At 47.1% G+C, this 23,536-nt stretch overlaps 1 protein-coding gene across 1 annotated transcript in view; it reads left to right on the top strand.

Annotated features, from left to right (window-relative positions):
- Positions 1 to 7,128: 7,128 nt before the first annotated feature.
- LOC120064588 (retinoic acid receptor gamma-A-like) overlaps positions 7,129 to 23,536 on the top strand; it is a 31,516-nt gene continuing 15,108 nt past the window's right edge. Inside the window, exon 1 of the mRNA XM_039015181.1 lies at positions 7,129 to 7,602. Coding sequence (XP_038871109.1) covers positions 7,464 to 7,602 — 139 coding nt within the window. The 5' untranslated portion in view covers positions 7,129 to 7,463. The remainder of the gene's footprint in view (positions 7,603 to 23,536) is intronic.

The following is a 23,536-nucleotide window of genomic DNA, read 5'->3' as shown; positions in this document are numbered from 1 at the left end:
AGAAACACCCACCACCAAAGGACCAAGCGGAGTGGAAAAGGACAGCAGAAGCAGCAGCGCAAAAAGGAGAATTGGACATGGGAGGACGTTTTGGACGGCAAGGGTTGCTACACATGGGAGGAGATCCTGGCTGGAAAGGATCGCCTCCCATGGGAACAGCTGGAGGCAGCTCGGAGAGCAGAGGCAACCGGAGAGAGGAACCGGCGGTATGAGGAGGCAGCGCGGCGACGCGGTTGGGAGCCCGAGAGTCAGACCCAAAAATTTCTTGGTGGGGGGCACACGCGGGGTGTGGATACCTGAGCCAACTCCCCGTGCTTACCGTGGAGTGAGAGGGCGTCGTACTGGTCAGACACCGTGTTATGCGGTGAAGCGCACGGTGTTCCCAGTACGCGTGCTTAGTCCAGTGCGGGCTATTCCACCTCACCGCACTGGTAGGGCTAGGTTGGGCATCGAGCCGGGTGTCATGAACCCGGCCCAACGCATCTGGCCTCCAGTGCGTCTCCTCGGGCCGGCGTACATGGCACCAGCCTTACAAATGGTGTCCCCGGTTCGCCAGCATAACCCAGTGCGGGCTATTCCACCTCGCCGCACTGGCAGGGCTACGGGGACCATTCAACCTGGTAAGGTTGGGCAGGCTCGGTGCTCAAGAGCGCGTGTCCTCCTTCACGGTCTGGTAATTCCGGTGCCACCTCCACGTACCAGTCCTCCGGTGGCGGCCCCCCGCACCAGGCTGTCTCTCCGTTTTCTCTCTCCAGTTGCTCCCACCTGTCCAGCGCTGTCAGAGCCTTCCTCCTCTACAGCGCAGCCAGAGTCTGAACTGCCTGCCTGCCCAGCGCTGTCTGAGCTGCCTGCCTGCCCAGCGCTGTCAGAGCTGTCCGTCTGTCCCGAGCCGTCAGAGCTGCCCGTCTGTCCCGAGCCGTCAGAGCTGCCCATCTGTCCCGAGCCGTCAGAGCTGCCCGTCTGTCCCGAGCCGTCAGAGCTGCCCGTCTGTCCCGAGCCGTCAGAGCTGCCCGTCTGTCCCGAGCCGTCAGAGCTGCCCGCCAGACAGGAGCAGCCAGTGCCGTCCGCCGGACAGGAGCAGCCAATGCCGTCCGCCGGACAGGAGCAGCCAGTGCCGTCCGTCGGACAGGAGCAGCCAGTGCCGTCCGCCGGACAGGAGCAGCCAGTGCCGGCCGCCAGCCAGGACCAGCCAGTGCCGTCCAGCCAGGACCAGCCAGAGCCGTCCAGCCAGGACCAGCCAGAGCCAGCCAGCCAGGACCAGCCAGAGCCAGCCAGCCAGGATCCGCCAGAGCCAGCCAGCCAGGATCCGCCAGAGCCAGCCAGCCAGGATCCGCCAGAGCCAGCCAGCCAGGATCCGCCAGAGCCAGCCAGCCAGGATCCGCCAGAGCCAGCCAGCCAGGATCTGCCCCTCAGTCCGGTGCTGCCCCTCAGTCCGGTGCTGCCCTTTGGTATAGTGGGATTGACATGGAGGGTGGTTGTTAGGAGGAGGCCACGGGGGCGAGTAAGGAGGCGGACAAAGACATTGTTAAGGTGGGGTCCACGTCCCGCGCCAGAGCCGCCACCGCGGACAGACGCCCACCCAGACACTCCCCTAGAGTTTTAGGGGGTGCGCCCGGAGTTCGAACCTTGAGGGGGGGGGGGGGTTATGTCAAGTTCCTGACCTGTTTTCTCTTGTTTTGTATTTATTTAGTATGGTCAGGGCGTGAGTTGGGTGGGTTGTCTATGTGTTGTTTTCTATGTTGGGGTTTTGTGCGTTCGGCCTGGTATGATTCTCAATCAGAGGCAGCTGTCAATCGTTGTCCCTGATTGAGAATCATACTTAGGCAGCTGGGGTTCACGTGTGTGTTTGTGGGTGTTTGTCTTTCGTGTTAGTATTCGTGCCACACGGGACTGTTTTCGGTTGTATTCTATTTGTTATTTTGTTTCATGTTAGTGTTCAGTTTCGATATAATAAATCATCATGAGCACTACCCACTCCGCGTATTGGTCCGATCCTTCTCGCCTCTCCTCGTCCGAGGAGGAGGAAGAATATGACAGCCGTTACAGTACTGTGCAATATCGAAGAGCCCTCACAGCTGCTCGATCATCCTATTTTTCCAACCTAATTGAGGAGAATAAGAACAATCCTGTAACGGCAGCCTTCCTCCTCTTCGTCTGAAGAGGAGGTGTAGCAGGGATCGGACCAAGACGCAGCCTAGTTTGTGCTCAACATATTTAATAAAGACGAATAAACGTGAACACTTACAAAACAAAATAACAAATGTGGCAAACCGATACAGTCCTATCTGGTGCAGAGAAAACACAAAGACAGGAAACAACCACCCACAAAATCCCAACACAAAACAAGCCACCTAAATATGATTCCCAATCAGAGACAACACAAAACACCTGCCTCTGATTGAGAACCATATTAGGCCAAACATAGAAACGGACAAACTAGACACACAACATATAATGCCCACCCAGCTCACGTCCTGACCAACACTAAAACAAGTAAAACACAAGAACTATGGTCAGAACGTGACAAATCCAACATAAAAAAATTGTAATGTTGCAAAGCTAACTAAAAAGCAGCATTCAACAAGAGAGAATAACTTTCACTTCAGCTGTGATAAATTCATGAACTTATTCGATGAAAAGATCATGATCATTAGAAAGCAAATTACGGACTCCACTTTTAATCTGCTTATTTCTCCAAAGCTCAGTTGCCCTGAGTCTGCACAGAATTGCCAGGACCTGGTGTCAATGGAGACACTTACATTTTTTTTTAAATCTCTTGACACATTCATGAAAATAGTCATGGCCTCTAAACCGTCTGTCACGTTCCTGACCTGTTTTCTGTTGTTTTGTATGTGTTTAGTTGGTCAGGGCGTGAGTTGGGGTGGGTATTCTATGTTGTGTGTCTAGTTCGTCTGTTTCTGTGTTCAGCCTAATATGGTTCTCAATCAGAGACAGCTGTCAATCGTTGTCCCTGATTGAGAATCATATAAAGGTGGCTTGTTTTGTGTTGGGGATTGTGGGTGGTTGTTTCCTGTCTCTGTGTTTATGTTCTGCACCAGATAGGACTGTCTCGGCTTTCACGTTTGTTGTTTTGTAATGTTTGTTAATGTTCATCGTTTATTGTTTAATTAAACATGTTGAACACTAACTGCGCTGCATTTTGGTCCTCTCCTTCATCCCAGGAAGAAAGCCGTAACAGAACCACCCACCAAACCCGGATCAAGCAGCGGGTTAACGGGCAGCAGCGACAGCAGCAGTGGTTCAAGGAGGAATGGACATGGGAGGAGATTCTGGACGGAGAAGGACCCTGGGCAGAGCCAGAGGAGTGTCGCCGCCCAAAAGCGGAGCTGGAGGCATCTAAAGCGGAGAGGCGGCATTATGAGGCGCTAGCAAGGCAGAGCGGCTGGAAGCCCGAGAGGCTCACCCAAAAATTTCTTGGGGGGGGGGGGGGGGCTAAAGGGGAGTGTGGCGAAGTCAGGTAGGAGACCTGCGCCAACTTCCCGGGCTTACCGTGGAGAGCGAGAGTACGGGCAGACACCGTGTTACGCAGTAGAGCGCATGGTGTCTCCTGTACGTGTTCATAGCCCGGTGCGGGTTATTCCACCTCCCCGCATTGGACGGGCTACGGGGAGCATTCAACCAGGTAAGGTTGGGCAGGCTCGGTGCTCAAGGGAGCCAGTACGCCTGCACGGTCCGGTATATCCGGCGCTACCTTCCCGCCCCAGCCCAGTACCACCAGTGCCTACACCACGCACCAGGCTTCCAGTGCGTCTCCAGAGCCCTGTTCCTCCTCCACGCACTCTCCCTGTGGTCCGTGTCTCCAGCCCAGTACCACCAGTTCCGGCACCACGCACCAAGCCTCCTGTGCGTCTCCAGAGCCCTGTACGCACTGTTCCTTCTCCCCGCACTCGCCCTGAGGTGCGTGCCCTCAGCCCGGTACCTCCAGTTCCGGTACCACGCACCAGGCCTATAGTGCGCATCGAGAGTCCAGTGTGCCCTGTTCCTGCTCCCTGCACTAGCCTTGAGGTGCGTGTCTCCAGTCCGGTACCACCAGTTCCGGCACCACGCACCAGGCCTACTGTGCGCCTCAGCAGGTCAGAGTCGGCCGTCTGCCCAACGCCGCCTGTACTGCTCGTCTGCTCAGCGCCGTCTGAGCTGCCTGCACTGCTCGTCTGCCCAGCACCATCTGAGCTGCCTGCCTGCCCAGCGCCGTCTGAACTGCCTGCACTGCTCGTCTGCTCAACGCCGCCTGCACTGCTCGTCTGTCCAGCGCCGTCTGAGCTGCCTGCACTGCCTGCCTGCCCAGCGCCGTCTGAGCCATCCGTCTGCCCAGCGCCGTCTGAGCCATCCGTCTGCCCAGCGCCGTCTGAGCCATCCGTCTGCCCAGCGCCGTCTGAGCCATCCGTCTGCCCAGCGCCGTCTGAGCCATCCGTCTGCCTAGCGCCATCTGAGCCATCTGTCTGCCCAGCGCCATCTGAGTCATCCGTCTGCCACGAGCCATTAGAGCCGCCCGTCTGTCCCGAGCCATTAGAGCCGTCCGTCAGTCAGGAGCCGCTAGAGCCGTCCGTCAGTCAGGAGCTGCCAGAGCCGTCCGTCAGTCAGGAGCTGCCAGAGCCGCCAGCCAGTCAGGAGCTGCCAGAGCCGCCAGCCAGTCAGGAGCTGCCAGAGCCGCCAGCCAGTCAGGAGCTGCCAGAGCCGCCAGCCAGTCAGGAGCTGCCAGAGCCGCCAGCCAGTCAGGAGCTGCCAGAGCCGCCAGCCAGTCAGGAGCTGCCAGAGCCGCCAGCCAGTCAGGAGCTGCCAGAGCCGCCAGACAGTTATGAGCCGCCCTACAGTCATGAGCCGCCCTACAGTCATGAGCTGCCCTACAGTCATGAGCTGCCCTCCAGTCATGAGCTGCCCTACAGTCATGAGCTGCCCTCCAGTCATGAGCTGCCCTACAGTCATGAGCTGCCCTACAGTCATGAGCTGCCCTACAGTCATGAGCTGCCCTACAGTCATGAGCTGCCCTCCAGTCATGAGCTGCCCTCCAGTCATGAGCTGCCCTCCAGTCTGGAGCTGCCACTCAGTCCGGAGCTGCCACTCAGTCCGGAGCTGCCACTCAGTCCGGAGCTGCCACTCAGTCCGGAGCTGCCATTCAGTCCGGAGCTGCCATTCAGTCCGGAGCTGCCATTCAGTCCGGAGCTGCCATTTGTCCGGAGCGATTTCTCTGTCCTGAGCTACCTCTCTGTCCTGAGCTACCTCTCTGTCCTGAGTTGTCTCCTCTATTTAGGAGGGGCCTTGGTGAAGGTTCCTGGACCATGGTCGGGGGCGAGGGTCGCCACTCAAAGGACGCTAAGGAGGGGGACAAAGACAGTGGTGGAGTGGTGTCCTCGTCCACCGCCGGAGCCGCCACCGCGGACAGATGCCCACCCAGACCCTCCCCTTGAGTTTTAGGGGTGCGCCCGGAGTTCGCACCTTGAGGGGGGGGTTCTGTCACGTTCCTGACCTGTTTTCTGTTGTTTTGTATGTGTTTAGTTGGTCAGGGCGTGAGTTGGGGTGGGTATTCTATGTTGTGTGTCTAGTTCGTCTGTTTCTGTGTTCAGCCTAATATGGTTCTCAATCAGAGACAGCTGTCAATCGTTGTCCCTGATTGAGAATCATATAAAGGTGGCTTGTTTTGTGTTGGGGATTTTGGGTGGTTGTTTCCTGTCTCTGTGTTTATGTTCTGCACCAGATAGGACTGTCTCGGCTTTCACGTTTGTTGTTTTGTAATGTTTGTTAATGTTCATCGTTTATTGTTTAATTAAACATGTTGAACACTAACTGCGCTGCATTTTGGTCCTCTCCTTCATCCCAGGAAGAAAGCCGTAACACCGTCAAGCTGAATACTGGACCCTATTCCAACTAAACTACTAAAAGAGCTACTTCCTGTGCTTGGCCCTCCTTTGTTGAACATAATAAACGGCTCCCTATCCACCGGATGTGTACCAAACTCACTAAAAGTGGCAGTAATAAAGCATCTCTTGAAAAAGCCAAACCTTGACCTGGAAAATGTAAAAAAAATATTGGCTTATATCGAATCTCGCATTCCTCTCAATTTTTTTTGAAAAATCTCTTGACATTTACTCCTGAGGTGCTGACCTGTTGCACCCTCTACAACCACTGTGAATATTATTTGACCCTGCTGGTCATCTATGAACGTTTGAACATCTTGAAGAACAATCTGGCCTTAAATGGCCAAGTATTCTTATAATCTCCACCCGGCACAGCCAGAAGAGGACTGGCCACCCCTCAGAGCCTGGTTCCTCTCTAGGTTTCTTCCTAGGTTCCTGCCTTTCTAGGGAGTTTTCCTAGCCACCATGCTTCTACATCTGCATTGCTTGCTGTTTGGGGTACTAGGTTGGGTTTCTGTATAGCACTTTGTGACATCTGCTGATGTAAAAAGGGCTTTATAAATACATTTGATTGATAGATTGATTGAGGAGGGGGGGTGATTTTCATTTGAGAAAGGAGTGAAAGGAGGGGGGCTGAGAGAAAGAGAAAGAAAGAAAGGGAGGCATAGTGTTTGTTTTCATTTGTCAAATATGAAATATGAAGAGAAAAGAGGGCGGGAAAGCCGACAGAGAAAATAGGAGCAAGAGAAAGTTTGTGACCAACCTGACTCCGAGAGGCCGCCCCTGCTCTCTAGGTCCCTCCTCCCTTCTCTTCCTCCCCTGTCTCTGCTGAGAGAACAGGCAGTTGGTTCGCTCCACAGTGTCACTGGCTGTGTGTGAGAGGCCCAGAGAGCTGAGGAGAAGGGGGTGTTTGGATCAGTTACAGCCGCGAAGGAGAGACACTCAGAGGGGAGAGAGAGCTCGAGAGACTGACGACTGATTGTGAGAGAGTGGGAAGCAGTCTGGAGCTCGAGAGAAGAGCTCAAGAGAAGACCAGGACCAAAGAAAGAAAGCTGTTCAACTCTTAGACCAACACACACACACAGAGAGAGAGAGAGAGAGAGAGAGAGAGAGAGAGAGAGAGAGAGAGAGAGAGAGAGAGAGAGAGAGAGAGAGAGAGAGAAAGAGAGAGAGAGAGAGAGAGAGAGAGAGAGAGAGAGAGAGAGAGAGAGAGAGAGAGAGAGAGAAAGAGAGAGAGAGAGAGAGAGAGAGAGAGAGAGAGAGAGAGAGAGAGAGAGAGAGAGAGAGAGAGAGAGAGAGAGAGAAGGCAGTCAAGGACTTTATCAGAGTGGAGCCAAGCAGGGGTTGAAACAGACCAACAACATCAGAACTAGGCTCACCCTGACTGGGGCTCAGAGTGACAGAGGTCCCCTCCGACGACAACCACAAGCCTGGAGAGCCAGTCCTTCTCTGAGCTGCTCTTGTTTTGTTCTGTGTGGAAATTCCTTTGAGACGTCACTGCTAGCTGAGCTCAGCTGAACAACCACAGCCGAGAAAGACTGTTGTGGTTGCTTGTCAAACTATAGTGTGTGTGGAGCTAGAGAGAGGAACATGTTTGACTGTATGGAGGCTCTGGCCCCCCGGCCGCTCTTCGACGTGTCCACTCAGGGGGCTTGCATGTTGGGCAAGGCCACCCCCTTCTTCCCTGGTCTGGACCCCTTTGCCTGGGCTGGGATGGCCAGTGTTCAGTGTAAGTGACGTGTTTGCTCTGTCTCCTCACTTGACTCATCAGACTGGAAAAGCTTGACTGTGTGTATGTTGTGTTTGTGTGTGTTTGTGTAGAGCCAGGATTTTTACACTCCTCATTAGACTGGTGTTATTGTAATCATCCGGAAGAGCGACTACCTCAGTGTGTGTGTGTGTGTGTGTGTGTGTGTGTGTGTGTGTGTGTGTGTGTGTGTGTGTGTGTGTGTGTGTGTGTGTGTGTGTGTGTGTGTGTGTGTGTGTGTGTGTGTGTGTGTGTGTGTGTGTGTGTGTGTGTGAAAGAAAGAGAGAGAAAGAGAGAGAGAGAGAGAGAGAGAGAGAGAGAGAGAGAGAGAGAGAGAGAGAGAGAGAGAGAGAGAGAGAGAGAGAGAAAGAGTGTGTGTTTGTATGTGTCCTTATCAGAGTGCTTGTGTTGTTATCATAGAGCTCTCTCCACAGGAAGAGCCAGATTCCTTTGGATTCTCTGTGCCCATTCTCACCCTCCAGTTTGTTTGTTTATGTACTTAGTGTGTGTGTGACTGTGTATTTATTCATCATCATGTTTGTTTTCTTTCTGAATGACTTCAGATGAAGGATTTAGCTCTCTCTCACAATATGGGCCCCCTGACCTTGTGAGGTGTTTAGAAACTAACAACCAAAGTCAAAATGAAAATTGATCCTTTAAAGGGATGATGAAAGCCTATGACACATTTCAGTAGAGATCCAGGGAACTAATGCAATGCGAAAAAACGACTTAAAAACATAATTATCTAACTTAAAGGTTAATTTGAGGGCAAAACTGTTAATGAAAAATGAATAGATGCATGAATAAGTAGGACAGTACAGCTTGACCCAGTAACAACTGAGGCCTTGGGCCCTCTCTCTTTCTGGAGGCTTTACACAGGCCTTGGAGTACAACAGGGCCCTCTCTCTTTCTGGAGGCTTTACACAGGCCTTGGAGTACAACAGGACCCTCTCTCTTTCTGGAGGCTTTACACAGGCCTTGGAGTACAACAGGACCCTCTCTCTTTCTGGAGGCTTTACAAAGGCCTTGGAGTACAACAGGGCCCTCTCTCTTTCTGGAGGCTTTACACAGGCCTTGGAGTACAACAGGACCCTCTCTCTTTCTGGAGGCTTTGCCCAGACCTTGGAGTACAACAGGGCCCTCTCTCTTTCTGGAGGCTTTGCCCAGGCCTTGGAGTACAACAGGGCCCTCTCTCTTTCTGGAGGCTTTGCCCAGGCCTTGGAGTACAACAGGGCCCTCTCTCTTTCTGGAGGCTTTGCCCAGGCCTTGGAGTACAACAGGGCCCTCTCTCTTTCTGGAGGCTTTGCCCAGGCCTTGGAGTACAACAGGGCCCTCTCTCTTTCTAGAGGCTTTGCCCAGGTCTTGGAGTACAACAGGGCCCTCTCCCTTTCTGGAGGCTTTGCCCAGGCCTTGGAGTACAACAGGGCCCTCTCTCTTTCTGGAGGCTTTGCCCAGGCCTTGGAGTACAACAGGGCCCTCTCTCTTTCTGGAGGCTTTGCCCAGGCCTTGGAGTACAACAGGGCCCTCTCTCTTTCTAGAGGCTTTGCCCAGGCCTTGGAGTACAACAGGGCCCTCTCTCTTTCTGGAGGCTTTGCCCAGGCCTTGGAGTACAACAGGGCCCTCTCTCTTTCTGGAGGCTTTGCCCAGGCCTTGGAGTACAACAGGGCCCTCTCTCTTTCTGGAGGCCTTGCCCAGGCCTTGGAGTACAACAGGGCCCTCTCTCTTTCTGGAGGCTTTGCCCAGGCCTTGGAGTACAACAGGGCCCTCTCTCTTTCTGGAGGCTTTGCCCAGGCCTTGGAGTACAACAGGGCCCTCTCTCTTTCTGGAGGCTTTGCCCAGGCCTTGGAGTACAACAGGGCCCTCTCTCTTTCTGGAGGCTTTGCCCAGGCCTTGGAGTACAACAGGGCCCTCTCTCTTTCTGGAGGCTTTGCCCAGGCCTTGGAGTACAACAGGGCCCTCTCTCTTTCTGGAGGCTTTGCCCAGGCCTTGGAGTACAACAGGGCCCTCTCTCTTTCTGGAGGCTTTGCCCAGGCCTTGGAGTACAACAGGGCCCTCTCTCTTTCTGGAGGCTTTGCCCAGGCCTTGGAGTACAACAGGGCCCTCTCTCTTTCTGGAGGCTTTGCCCTTAGCTAACACACAACATTGTTTAAATGTTTTTATTTAACTAAGCAAGTCAGTTAAGAACACATTCTTATTTACAATGACAGTCTACACCAGCCAAACCCAGAGCAATAGTGCGCCGCCCTATGGAACTCCCAATCACAGCCGGTTGTGATACAGCCTGAATTCGAACCAGGCTGCAGTGACGCCTCTAGCACGGAGATGCAGTGCATTAGACCGCTGCGCCACTTGGGAGCCTGTTTAATGCCTGTTTGAGTGAGATGGAGTGAAAGAGAATGGGTGTGAGAAAATAATTGGAGTTGTTATTGTTATGTAGCCTATCTACCCTCACCACTGTATTTCATATGATAATACTCTGTCTCTGCACACATGGAGTTTCTGGCATGCTCATTTGAATATGAAAGATGAGGGGGCCTTGCCATTGAGCTAAAATAATATGTTCCAACATAGACGTAACATAGCAAATGTAAATCCGGGACACTCCAATTAGTATGATATGTTACGTTTCATATGGTATGTATTAATTTGTGGATATCAATCATCCATTCCGTATAATATGTTGCAAATTAAAAAATAAAATAAAAATCAGAATTGCAATTTGTACAATATGTTACAGATTTTACAGAGGCAGCACCCTCTGACCCCTACTTCCCACGGCTATGCCTCTGACATGCGGAAATGATAAAAAGTGGTGTAATAGCCTACACTTTTCTTGATGTTTTAATTATTGTGATAGGCTCATGTTTTACCGGTAGGGCGTACCCCACTATTTACTAATTTGAGTGCCCCGGGTTTACATTTACTATGTTACATTTAGTCTATGAGACCAGGCTGCGTGAAAAGACAGGGAAAATTATTAAAGGTGTTATATTTATCAATTTTATCCAGTTGGCCTACAAACTTTTATGCAAAGCTCTACCCCTTAGCCCCTTTTGTTTTGGTTTAATAAAGGCGAGTTCAAATTCATGGCAGTAGGCTACACTGTGTGCTGGTTAGTTTCAGTTCTTCCAGGTGAAAGACCTATGTATCTTCTTTAATCGTGAAGCCACTGGGGTTTCAGGCGCTGTCAGCCCCACAGTGTTTCCCTTAAATGAAGACGGATTATCTGTCAAGGCGAGCAAGGCCACAGCCGGTCTCAACTTGCTTAATACAATCGCCAACTTCTGAAGGGACAGAACAACCACATACTACTTACTATACAATTAGCCTATATTTCAACATCGAAGCTATGGGCATTCCTTTGGTAACACGTTAGGTCCTATAGTGTCCTTATTACAGAGTAATTACGTTTATGTTTGTGCAAATGTGCATAGTGGCCATCACAACACTATTCAGTTGAAGAGAACAAGATCTATTTTTCCACGAACACCTTGAACGAATTAAGTTCAGTTTATAAACTAATTGTCTCTTATTGTAGTCTACAGCAGTTGGTTGTCTTCACAAAATAGTATCAGTTGTTAGGGAGTTTGAGAAGAGAGAGAATGAGAACACAGGATATAGACTACAAAAATGTCCTTTGATAGGTGTGGAGTTGTGTGTGGATGGCCCTGGTGGTGGAGAGAGAAGAGAGAGCTAGAGCATTGAGTGTTCTTCTTTAGACCGGTGTTCTGTTTCAATCCTCTGTTCCCAAAAACTGCCGAAGACGTGTAATTCCCCCACTATATTCACACCGGTTAGCCCTCATTGTTTCCCTTTCAGATGGATGAGCTAGCTATGACTCATCCTCACCTTGCCAAACACGAATTTGATAAGGTAAATATTCTGAAAGCTGTAGGTCTTTCTCATATGACACCAGCAGAATAGAATGTTTGGCCTACAGGAGAGCACAAAGTATCAGCACTAGTACAACACAGCCAACCTGTGTGTGGAGGATCCATCCAGGGGGTAGATTGGAATAGAGTCTCTGTCACAGTGTGGAACTTGATCATGTTACAGTACTTCTCAAAATTCTCATAATCTGGGATAGGCATTCAGGGGGCCCTGGGGTGTGTGTGTGGGGGTTTGTGTGCATCTGTGTGTATGTGTGTCTGTGTGTGTGTGTGGCTATCTTTCCTGTTTTCTGTTGTTTTAATGTGAGAGTTCAAGACCTCTCTGTCTCCCTTTGTTTAAATGAGGTTATGGAGAGAGCACAGACAGGCCAAAGTCAGGACCTGTGTATGTATGTATGTGTGTGTGTGTGTGTGTGTGTGTGTGTGTGTGTGTGTGTGTGTGTGTGTGTGTGTGTGTGTGTGTGTGTGTGTGTGTGTGTGTGTGTGTGTGTGTGTGTGTGTGTGTGTGTGTGTGTGTGTGTGTGTGTGCGTGTGTGTGTGTCCCTCTTTGCACTATGGTGGGCTTCCTAAAAAATAAAGAGAAAAGGATCATTTTAAACACTACTGAGTATAAAGTAGGCACTGTATTGTACAATGATGAAAGCAACACCAAACAAGTGTAACCGGTGTGAAATGGATAGCTAGCGGTGCGTGCTAGTAAGTGACGTCACTCGCTCTGAGACCTTGAAATAGTTGTTTCCCTTGCTCTGCAAGGGCCGTGACTTTTGTGGAGCGATAGGTAACGATGCTTCGAGAGTGACTGTTGTCGATGTGTTCAGAGGATCCCTTGTTCAAGCCCAGGTTGGGGTGAGGAGAGGGACGGAAGTAATGTTGTTACATTGATGCTGTTGACCCGTATCACTGGGTGCTGTAGAGAAAGAGGAGGTGGCTAGCTAGTTAGTGGTGCACGCTAGTAGCGTTTCCATAGGTGACATCGATCGTTCTGAGACCTTGAAGCATTTGTTTCCCTTGCTCTGCAAGGGCTGCAGTTTTTGAGCAGAGATGGGTTATGGTGCTTTGTGGGAGGCAGTTGTTGATGTGTTCAGAGGGTCCCTGATTCGGCCCAGGTTGGGGCGAGGAGAGGGGCGGATGTAACAGTTACACTGAAGCAACACTGTTACATAGCATTATTTTGAGTGCTTATGAGTTTGCTGCTGTGTGTGTATTCATCTCACTGAATCATGCATACAGTCGGGTCTTTGTCTTGTCAGAATCCATCAACATAATGTGTTCGCCTTTAATGAAGGCCTTTAATTATTCAATTATAATTACAAAAGGCTCAATTAAGAGATGAAACTGTCTGCTGTGACGGGCCAGTAAGAAGAGAGGGATGAAAGAGGAGTGAAGGGGCTTTGATCAGGGATTAACATTTACCCCCTATAATTCCATCACTTCTTCTGTACTCGGGGGGTTTCATCCTTTCAGCAGAGAATACACCAGCATGTCTTCTCTGGGAGTATACCACTAATCCCCTGACTCTCTCTGATTCTCCGCTCTCTCCCCTTGATGTCTTATACAAAACCGCCTTGATGGTCATATAGCCACATCATAGCTACTGTATGTTAGGAAGCTTAGGTGAAATAGGGTTACAACATGCAACATGCAACAATTTCAAAGATTTGATTGAGTTACAGTTTATATAAGAAAATCAGTAAATTTAAATAAATTCATGAGGCCCTAATCTATGAATTTCACATGACTAGGAATACAAATATGCGTCTGTTGGTCTCAGATACCTTTAAAAAAATGCCACCATTTATCTCATGCAGCGCGACAATGGGCCTCAGGATCTTGTCACGGTATCTCTGTGCATTCAAATTGCCATCGATAAAATGCATTGTTGTCTATAGCTTATGCTTGTCTATACCATAACCCCACTGCCACCATGGGGCACTCTGTTCACAACGTTGACAAAAGCAAACCGCTCACCCACACAACGGTATACACGTGGTCTGCGGTTGTGAGGCTGGTTGGACGTACTGCCAAATTCTCTAAAATGACATTGGAGGTGGTTTATGGTAGAGAAATGAACATTGAATTCTCTGTTAACAGCTTTGGTGGACATTCTTGCAGTCAGCATGCCAACTGCACGCTCCCTAAAACCTTTAGACATCTGTGGCATTGTGTTGTGTGACAAAACTGCACATTTTAGTGGCCTTTTATTGTCCCCAGCACAAGGTGCACCTGTGTATTGATCATGCTGTTTAATCAGTTTCTTGATATGCCACACCTGTAAGGTGGATGGATTATTTTGGCAAAGGAAAAATTCTCACTAAGAGGGATGTAAACAAATTTGTGCACAACATTTGAAAGAAATACGTTTTTTGTGTGTATGGAAAATTTTGGGGATCTTTTATTTCAGCTTATGAAACATGGGACCAACACTTTACATGTAGCGTTGATGTTTTTGTTCAACGTAGTTTGACTAAAGTGCTATGGCTTCAGGATGAAACAATATGGTTAAAGATGAACTGCAAGGTGAGCATATTTCAATGGACAGGGAGAATCAAACCTATATTGCAGTATTTGGTAAAGCATAAACAAACTTTTTTCATGGTCAAATAAAAAATGCCAAATACTTCTACACTCCTCACAGGTGTATGTTTGAGTTTTCATAATACATTTCCTGTATGCACAAAGGCAGCAGTTTGTAAAGTAAAAAAATACACAAACATACTAGGGCCAGATTGATTGAATCTGTCTAAGACAAGGATAGGGAGACAGAGGGAAATACTATTTGTGAGGTAGATGGTAGCTGAGTGGGTTGTGAGGGAGAATGAGAGAGAATACACCCAATGTGTGTGTGTGTGTGTGTGTGTGTGTGTGTGTGTGTGTGTGTGTGTGTGTGTGTGTGTGTGTGTGTGTGTGTGTGTGTGTGTGTGTGTGTGTGTGTGTGTGTGTGTGTGTGTGTGTGTGTGTGTGTGTGTGTGTGTGTGTGTGCTTCGTGTGTCTGTCCCAGCGCTTAGACGGCCTTCCCTCTGTGTGCTTGCACAGATTTCACAGGCCGGTGATGGAATTCGTTAATGGCATTTTATAGCCTGTCTTCAGTGGGCAAGGGAACACAGTAAGCAATGTGAGCTGTCCGTCCATGGTGCGTCCACTCCTATGGGTCCTACACATTGTCCTGGGACGCCTCTAGGCTGGCCTTCACATAGTGCCACTGGTCCAGGGCCAGTGGAGAAGGACTCCATGTTACACCCCGTCACTCTCCACGAACTTGATTATGTCTATGTGTAGTAGTAGTAGTGAAGCCTAGTAGTAGTGTAGTAGTGTATGTTTGAATTGCTCTCGAGTTATTAGCTGGATTATATTCTGATGTGCTCTTCCAGCCGACCACACAAAATGTATTGATTTTGAGAGACTGATACGTTGATATACTGATTGAGCATTTCACTCTTAAAATGCAAACACAAAGTAGTTGTCATGGATGCAAGTGAGCTGAAATGCCTTGTGGGATTTGTAGCTAGGTTATTTGGATACTTGAACCTCGCTCAGTCAGATGAGGGATTTAGTAATTGCGATGACTGAACCACTTTGATAGTAATGACAAATTGTTTGCCATTTTCATATACCTCAAGCAATCTTCAAAGTAATGGCATTATCTTGGGAAAGTTATTGAGAACCAGTTAGCATGAGGCAGAAGCCAGGCAGCACTGCGTCACCCGTTGAAGTGAATAGGCTGTTCCACCTAGTCTTGTTCCATCTTGTCTCAAACTCTTTAATTCCACTCCTTGTTTTGTCATAAGTCTTTCCCATCCATGGCCACAACACATCGACTTCAATGGTTGGATGTTAGGAAACAATGGGAACATTTGGGAATTTGGTAGTGCATGTGTGTAGGTCTGTGTGTGTGTGTGTGTCTTAGTGTTGTTGGTTGTCAAGGTGGGTTTAGGAAGGCGTGGCTGTTTGAAGAATGGTGTTGGGCATCTGACAGGAAAGTGTTGTGCGGATAGTAGGGCTAGTTCGTGAGTAGTGGAGATGAGGGGAAATGTTGACTGTTTCATCAAAAAAGGTGCAAAATAAAAGGTAGCTTGATGAGGTGTTGTAAAGAAGAAAGGCTGCCTTGTATGCAGGCCGCTGAATGAGAGGGGCAATCCCTCACACATCAATCTTCCTATCGGGACATTGCACGTGTTGGATAAGAGGTAGCCTATCGAAAACCGCCATCATGTAACTATGAAGCCAAGAGGATATTAACCACAGGTAATTACTATTACCCCCCCACCACCCACACAGAGAAGCCCTGCCTTCCTGTCTCTGTTAGGAGAAAAACATATGGGAGTAACTATTACATTAAAAACACTGCATCAGATTCTGCACAGTTGTATTTATAGAGTTAACATATACAATAGTTAATTAATTAGCATTAATTAATTAATTAATTAGGGCTTTCTGAGTGGGATGATTGCACACACTCCTCAGTAGGTGAACTCACTGCATTAAACTCCACGTTATCTGTCAGTGTGTGTGTTGTATTTTATTTATTTAACTAGGAAAGTCAGTTAAGAACAAATTCTTATTTACAATGACAGCCTACACCGGCCAAATTGAGACGACGCTGGGCCAATTGTGCAACGCCATATGGGACTCCCAATCACGGCCAGATATAATACACCCTGGATTCGATCCAGGGACTGTAGTGACACCTCTTGCACTGCGATGCAGTGCCTTAGACCGCTGCACCACTCAGGAGCCCACAGCTCTGTGTAATTCTAGTAAGGGTGTGATAATTCCTCCCAGATTGTGTGTGTGCATGCACTGGTGTGCACTTGTGTGTTTGTGTGTGACCCCCTCTTGCCTGTGTGTTTGGTGTTTCTGTTTTTATGGAGCCATCTCCTGGACAGTAGCCTGGTTTAATCACAGCCTTTCCTTTCAAAGAGGCTCCCAATGACAGGAAGCACTCCTCCTCCCAACAGGGCAGGAAGGCAGGAGGAGGGAGAAAGGTAGGGAGGGGGGATATGGGACAGGCCAGGTGGGGGAAAGGAGGTGAGGAAGGAGGGGGGAGGAGGGGGGTTGCGGGTATTAAACTTAAGACAGTTGATGAAAGGAAGTGCCACTGTTCCACATTTGACTGAAATTTCATCCCCCCGCACACACATATACACAGTTAGCATATCATCTCCTGGGGTTCAGGCCTATCTTTTTCCTATAGGTTATCTGTGCAAATAGGCCTATAACCATCCATTAAATCATTTCAGACATTCATACTGCCCACAGCATGCTCAGTTCAAAGAGTGAGTGGTAATGGTAGAGGATATGGGTTTGAAGACACACATGGGATTTTTTTTCCTGTTTGTTGGTATGTACTGAATGGGATGACTGTTAATGTAGTCTCCATTTTCTCCTTCAGATCAGGCTTAGGTGGTGTGTGTGTGTGTGTTGTTGTTCCTCTCTTTCACACTGAAAGTAACACTGAAAACCGTTACACACATTTCAACATGTTCCTACGTTGAAGCCAACCCACACTCACACACATTCACAAACACACACACATTCCACAGCACATTCCAGAACATTTTGTGAGGCGAGAAGTTATGTAAAATGTGAATTTGCAAACCAAATGAGTCTTTGGAGACCTGATAGCCCCATAGATTGGAGCATGGCCAATTTAAAACTGAGCGTCTACAGTCATGTACTGAGATTCCATAATGTTGCCACAACAGAAATCTCTGTTGCCATTGTGATAAGATAATGCCATTGTGTATTTAGCAATAATGCCTGAGGGAGTGTGGTATATGGCCAATATACCACGGCTAAGGGCTGTTCTTTATGCAAGACGCAATGCGGAGTGCCTGGATACAGGCCTTAGCCATGGTATATTAACCATATGCCACACTCCCTCAGGCATTATTGCTTAAATACACAATGACATTATCTAGAGATTTCTGTATACCACAAATCCCCGAGGTGCCTTATTGCTATTATAAACTGGTTACCAACGTAATTAGAGCAGTATAAATACATGTTTTGTCATCCCCATGGTATACGGTCTTATATACACCGGCTGTCAGCCAATCAGCATTGAGGGCTTGAACCAACCAGTTTGTCATGATAATTGCCTAAGAACAGCCCTTAGCCATGGTATATTGGCCATATACCACACCCCCTTAGGTTTTATTGTTTAATTAGAACTACATAACGTCATCGGACCTGACCAGGGAAAACTACTATTGCGTATTTACAAGGTATAACTAGGACATAAGGTTTTTCCTGGTCAGATCACTGGGTTAGGAAAAACTACTGCCCCTAGAACTATTTTGTTGATGATCCAAAATGTGCCTCTTTTAAGGACTATTAGAGAAAAATACAAGGGAAGGCAAACGTAGACAAAATCACAAGGCCACTTTAAGAAATATAGACTTGTGTAGATACTCCATAGTAACATCCCTTGGAGAGGGTCTGTCAGCGCCTTATTCTGGCTGAAGCCCAACCCTGAGACGTCTTAGCTGCCCCTCAGGCGATGCGTCACACTGTTGCCCACACAACCACTGTTACGGCTTTCATATTCTGGCGAACCGGGGACACCATCTGTAAGGCTGGTGCCATGTACGCCGGCCCGAGACGTACTGGAGACGTACTGGAGGCCAGATATGTTGGGCCGGCTTCATGGCACCCGGCTCGATGCCCAACCTAGCCCTACCAGTGCGGCGAGGTGGAATAGCCCGCACTGGGCTAAGCACGCGTACTGGGGACACCGTGCGCTTTACCGCATAACACGGTGTCTGACCAGTACGACGCCCTCTCACTCCACGGTAAGCACGGGGAGTTGGCTCAGGTATCCTACCCGGCTTTGCCACACTCCGCGTGTGCCCCCCCCCCCCCCCCCCAAGACATTTTTGGGTCTGACTCTCGGGCTCCCAACCGCGTCGCCGCGCTGCCTCCTCATACCAGCGCCTCTCTGCCTTCGCTGCCTCCAACTCCGCCTTGGGACGGCGATATTCCCCTGGCTGAGCCCAGGGTCCTTTGTCGTCCAGAATCTCTTCCCAAGTCCAGGAGTCTTGGGTTTTTTTCCGCTGCTGTTGCCGCCCTTCTCCACTCCGCTTGGTCCTTTGGTGGTGGGTGTTTCTGTTACGGCTTTCATATTCCTCCTCCTCGGACGAGGAGAGGCGAGAAGGATTGGACCAATACGCGGAGTGGTTAGTGTCCATAATTTATTAGCATCGAACTGAACACTATATGAAGCAAGATAACAAATAGAAAATCAAACCGACAAACAGTCCCGTGTGGCACAACGACTACACGGAAGACAAACACCCACAAAACACACGTGAAACCCAGGCTGCCTAAGTATGATTCTCAATCAGGGACAACGATTGACAGCTGTCTCTGATTGAGAATCATACCCGGCCGAACACAAACATCCCAACATAGAAAATCAAACATAGACAAACCCACCCAACTCACGCCCTGACCAACTAAATAAATACAAGAAAAAGGAAAACAGGTCAGGAACGTGACAACCACGCTGAAGACAAAAAATGAAAGGATCGCTTCATCATGGCATACATTCAACACACTGTGTGTGTGTGTGTGTGTGTGTGTGTGTGTGTGTGTGTGTGTGTGTGTGTGTGTGTGTGTGTGTGTGTGTGTGTGTGTGTGTGTGTGTGTGTGTGTGTGTGTGTGTGTGTGTGTGAACATGTTTAACTATACTTGTGGGGACCAGAAGGCTATTTCTAGGGGGGTTAGTGTTAGAATTATATTAGGGTTAGAATTAGGGTTAGGGTTTAAATGCCTCTCTCGGCTAGGGGGCGGTATTTTCACGTCCGGATGAAAAGTGTGCCCAAAGTAAACTGCCTGCTACTCAGGCCCAGAGGCTAGGATATGCATATTATTAGTAGATTTGGATAGAAAACACTCTGGAGTTTCTAAGACTGATGTCTGTGAGTATAACAGAACTTATTTGGCAGGCAAAACCCCGAGGACAAACCATCCAGGATTTTTTTTTTTGAGGTCACTCTCTTTTCAATGGGTTTTCTATGTGGATCTAGATTTCTAAGGCACTTGCTTGCAGTTCCTATCGCTTCCACTAGATGTCAACAGTCTTTAGAAATTGGTTGATGTTTTTCCTTTGAGAAATTAAGAAGTAGGGCTGTTCAGAACGAGGGTCGAGTCTAGTGTACTGTTGTGGTTGGGGTGCGCGACCTGAAAGCTCACCACTTTGTTTTCATCCGCTATTGAACGCAGCTGGATTAACAAGAAGTTAAGCTTTATTTTGACATAGTGCATGTGTATTTTCAAGAATGTTAAATATTTACAATTCTGTAGTTTGAATTTGGCGCCCTGCACTTTCACTGGATGTTGGTCAGGTGGGACGGTAGCGTCCCATCTAGCGGTTAGGAGTTAGGGTTGGGGTTAAGGTTATGGTAAAGGTAAGGGTTAGGGGTTAAGGAAAATAGGACTTTGAATAGGAATCAATGTGTCCCCTCCCCGCAAGTTTAGTGAAACAAGACTGTGTGTGTGTGTGTGTGCGTGTATGTGTGTGTGCGCGCACGTGCGCATGCTGGATATTTCTCAACTGTAAGATCCATATGACATACAGTAACCTCCATAATTATTGGGACAGTGAATAATTTTTTCTTCTTCTGGCTCTATACTCCAAAAGTTTGGATATAGTGCAAACTGTCAGCTTTAATTTGAAGGTATTTTCATCCATATCGGATAAACCGTTACAGACTCACAAATATCATACCCACTCCCCAGAAAGTTTAGCATGTCTTGGGGGTATGATATTTGTCTGTCTGTAATTGTCTCACTCATCATTATTAAAGAGTCATTTCGGATTATCCGTAATCATGGTCCACATTAATGTAGAAGTGTCTAGAAACATATTCTATTCTTATTTACAATAAAAGTGACTCAAAAATGACACAATACATTATTTACCCTTAATTTCTATTGTGCACAAAATAATCTGAGACAGAACCAAAACAAACAGCAAATGCATCCAATAAATTTGGATGCATTTGCGTGCTATGAATATGGGAAAAAAACTATTAACTTTTTACTACTTTAATGCACATAAGGGAATTTATCCTAATACTTTTGATGTCCTAAAATGGGTGGACTATGTACAAAAGGTGCTGTAATTTGTAAACGGTTCACCCGATATGGGTGAGAATACCCTCAAATTAAAGTTGATAGTCTGCACAGGATCGGACACTTTTTTAAATTTTCGCCTAAAATGACATACCCAAATCTAACTGCCTGTAGCTCAGGGCCTGAGGCAAGGATATGCATATTGTTGATACCATTTGAAAGGAAACACTTTGAAGTTTGTGGAATTGTGAAATGAATGTAGGAGAATATAACATATTATCATCTTTGAAATGCAAGAGAAAGGCCAATATATGACTTAGGAATCTAGGCGCAATTTAGATTTTGGCCACTAGATAGCAGCAGTGTATGTGCAACGTTTTAGACTGATTCAATGAACCATTGCATTTCTGTTCTAGGTGTTGTATCAGACTGCCCAAATGTGCCTAATTGGTTTATTAATACATTTTCAAATTCATAACTGTGCTCTCTCCTCCAACAATAGCATGGTATTCTTTAACTTCTCTGTGCTACGGATCCCTTTTACGGGATCCCTTTCCTAAACAACCGCTAGAATTGCAGGGCGCCAAATGCAAAAATATTACTAAAAATATTTATAATCATGCAATCACAAGTGAAATATACCAAAACACAGCTTAGCTTGTTGTTAATCCACCTATCGTGTCAGATTTTGAAAATATATTTTACAGCGAAAGAAATCCAAGCTTTTGTGAGTGTAGCTTTCAATGCTACAACAGCTAGCCTTATATTAGCTTGGTTAGCTTGGTCACGAAAGTCAGAAAAGCAATGAAATTAATCGTTTACCTTTGATAATCTTCGGATGTTTCCACTCACGAGACTCCCAGTTACACAACAAATGTTATTTTTGTTCGATAAATATTAATTTTTTCACAAAAAAACACAATTTGGGTTGCGCATTATGTTCAGAAAATTAAAGCCGTGTTCCGTTCGACAAATTCCAAAAAGTATCCGTAATGGTCGTAGAAACATGTCAAATGTTTTTTATAATCAATCCTCAGGTTGTTTTTAACAAACATAATCGATAATATTTCACCCGGACCATAACCTATTCATTAACCTGTCTAGCCCAGGCGTTCCGCTAGCGGAACTCCTCCCACATTCCACTGAAAAGGCAGAGCGCGAAATTCAAAAAATATTTTTTAGAAATATTTAACTTTCACACATTAACAAGTACAATACAGCAAATGAAAGATACACATCTTGTGAATCCAGTCAACATGTCCGATTTTTAAAATGTTTTACAGCGAAAACAGCACGTATATTTATGTTAGCTCACCACCAAATACAAAGAAGGACAGACATTTTTCACAGCACAGGTAGCATGCACAAAGCCAACCTAACTAACCAAGAACCAACCAAACTAACCAAGAAACAACTTCATCAGATGACAGTCTTATAACATGTTACACAATAAATCTATGTTTTGTTCGAAAAATGTGCATATTTGAGGTATAAATCAGTTTTACATTGCAGCTACCATCAGAGCTACCGTCAAAAATAGCACCGAAGCAGCCAGAGCAATTATAGAGACCAACGTGTATTACCTAATTACTCATCATAAAACATTTCTTAAAAATACACAGCGTACAGCAATTGAAAGACACAGATCTTGTGAATCCAGACAATATTTCAGATGTTCTAAGTGTTTTACAGCGAAAACACAATATAGGGTTATATTAGCTTAGCACAATAGCAAACATCACAATAGCTCACAATAGCATTGATTCAAGCCAAACATAGCCATTACGTATAAACCACCAAAAGATATTAATTTTTTCACTAACCTTCTCAGAATTCTTCAGATGACAGTCCTATAACATCATATTACACAATGCATATAGAGTTTGTTCGAAAATGTGCATATTTAGCGGCACAAATCGTGTTATACAATGAGAAAAGTAGCAAAGCTGCCAGGAAAATGGCAGGAGAAATCTTTGAAGAGGCGCCTAATCTAATCAGTAATTATTCCAAAACTTGACTAAAAAATACAGGTTGGACAGCAATTGAAAGACAAATTAGTTCTTAATGCAATCGCTGAATTACATTTTTAAAATTATTGTTACTGCGCAATACAGGCTGCGATAACGCAATGCTATACTGCAAGAAATGGCGTCTCATGCATTTTACTTTTAACAACAGAACAATTAATTAAAAGCATAAAGACTGCTTACTATTAGCTGAGCTTCAATCAGAATCTTGGGCAAGGTGTCCTTTCTTCAAAACAATCGTCTTTTGGCTGAAAGATGTCCTCTTGTCCAGTCGAATTAGCCGCTAAACGTTAGCCACCCACTGGAGAGGTGCCCAACAAATGGAAGCGCATGGCATTGAAATCCCAGAAAATCGCAATAAACTGCTATAAACTGCTATAAGTCGGTTTAAATTAACTACCTTATGATGTCTTTAACACCTATAACGAATAAAAACATGACCGGAGATATAGAAATACTAAAACGAAAGCGTTTGCAGGACGCCATTCTGATGTCTTCATGCGTCAAGCGCACTGTTGAAAAGAACGGTACTTCCGGTTCCACGGTCTAATATAAGGTCCCAGATTGCGCAATCGACTCCATTCAAAGTCTCACCGCTTACTGACATCTAGAGGAAGGCGTATGCAGTGCATGTACCCTCATAGCTTGCATGGGGACTTATAAACTGATCTCAGAACAGGGACCTGGATTTCTGAAATCTCACTCCCTGACAGGAAAAGTGCTGCAGAAGGAGTTCTGTTTCACTCAGAGAAATAATTCAAACGGTTTTAGAAACTAGAGAGTGTTTTCTATCCAATAGTAATAATAATATGCATATTGTACGAGCAAGAATTGAGTATGAGGCCGTTTAAATTGTGAACGATTTTCCCCCAAAGTGTAAATAGCGCCCCCTATCATCAACAGGTTTTAAGAGACAAAAGGAAA

This window comes from Salvelinus namaycush, chromosome 20 (genome assembly GCF_016432855.1).
Source record: "Salvelinus namaycush isolate Seneca chromosome 20, SaNama_1.0, whole genome shotgun sequence".
In the NCBI taxonomy this organism is placed as follows: domain Eukaryota; kingdom Metazoa; phylum Chordata; class Actinopteri; order Salmoniformes; family Salmonidae; genus Salvelinus; species Salvelinus namaycush.
This window is presented reverse-complemented; position numbering and strand designations above follow the sequence as displayed.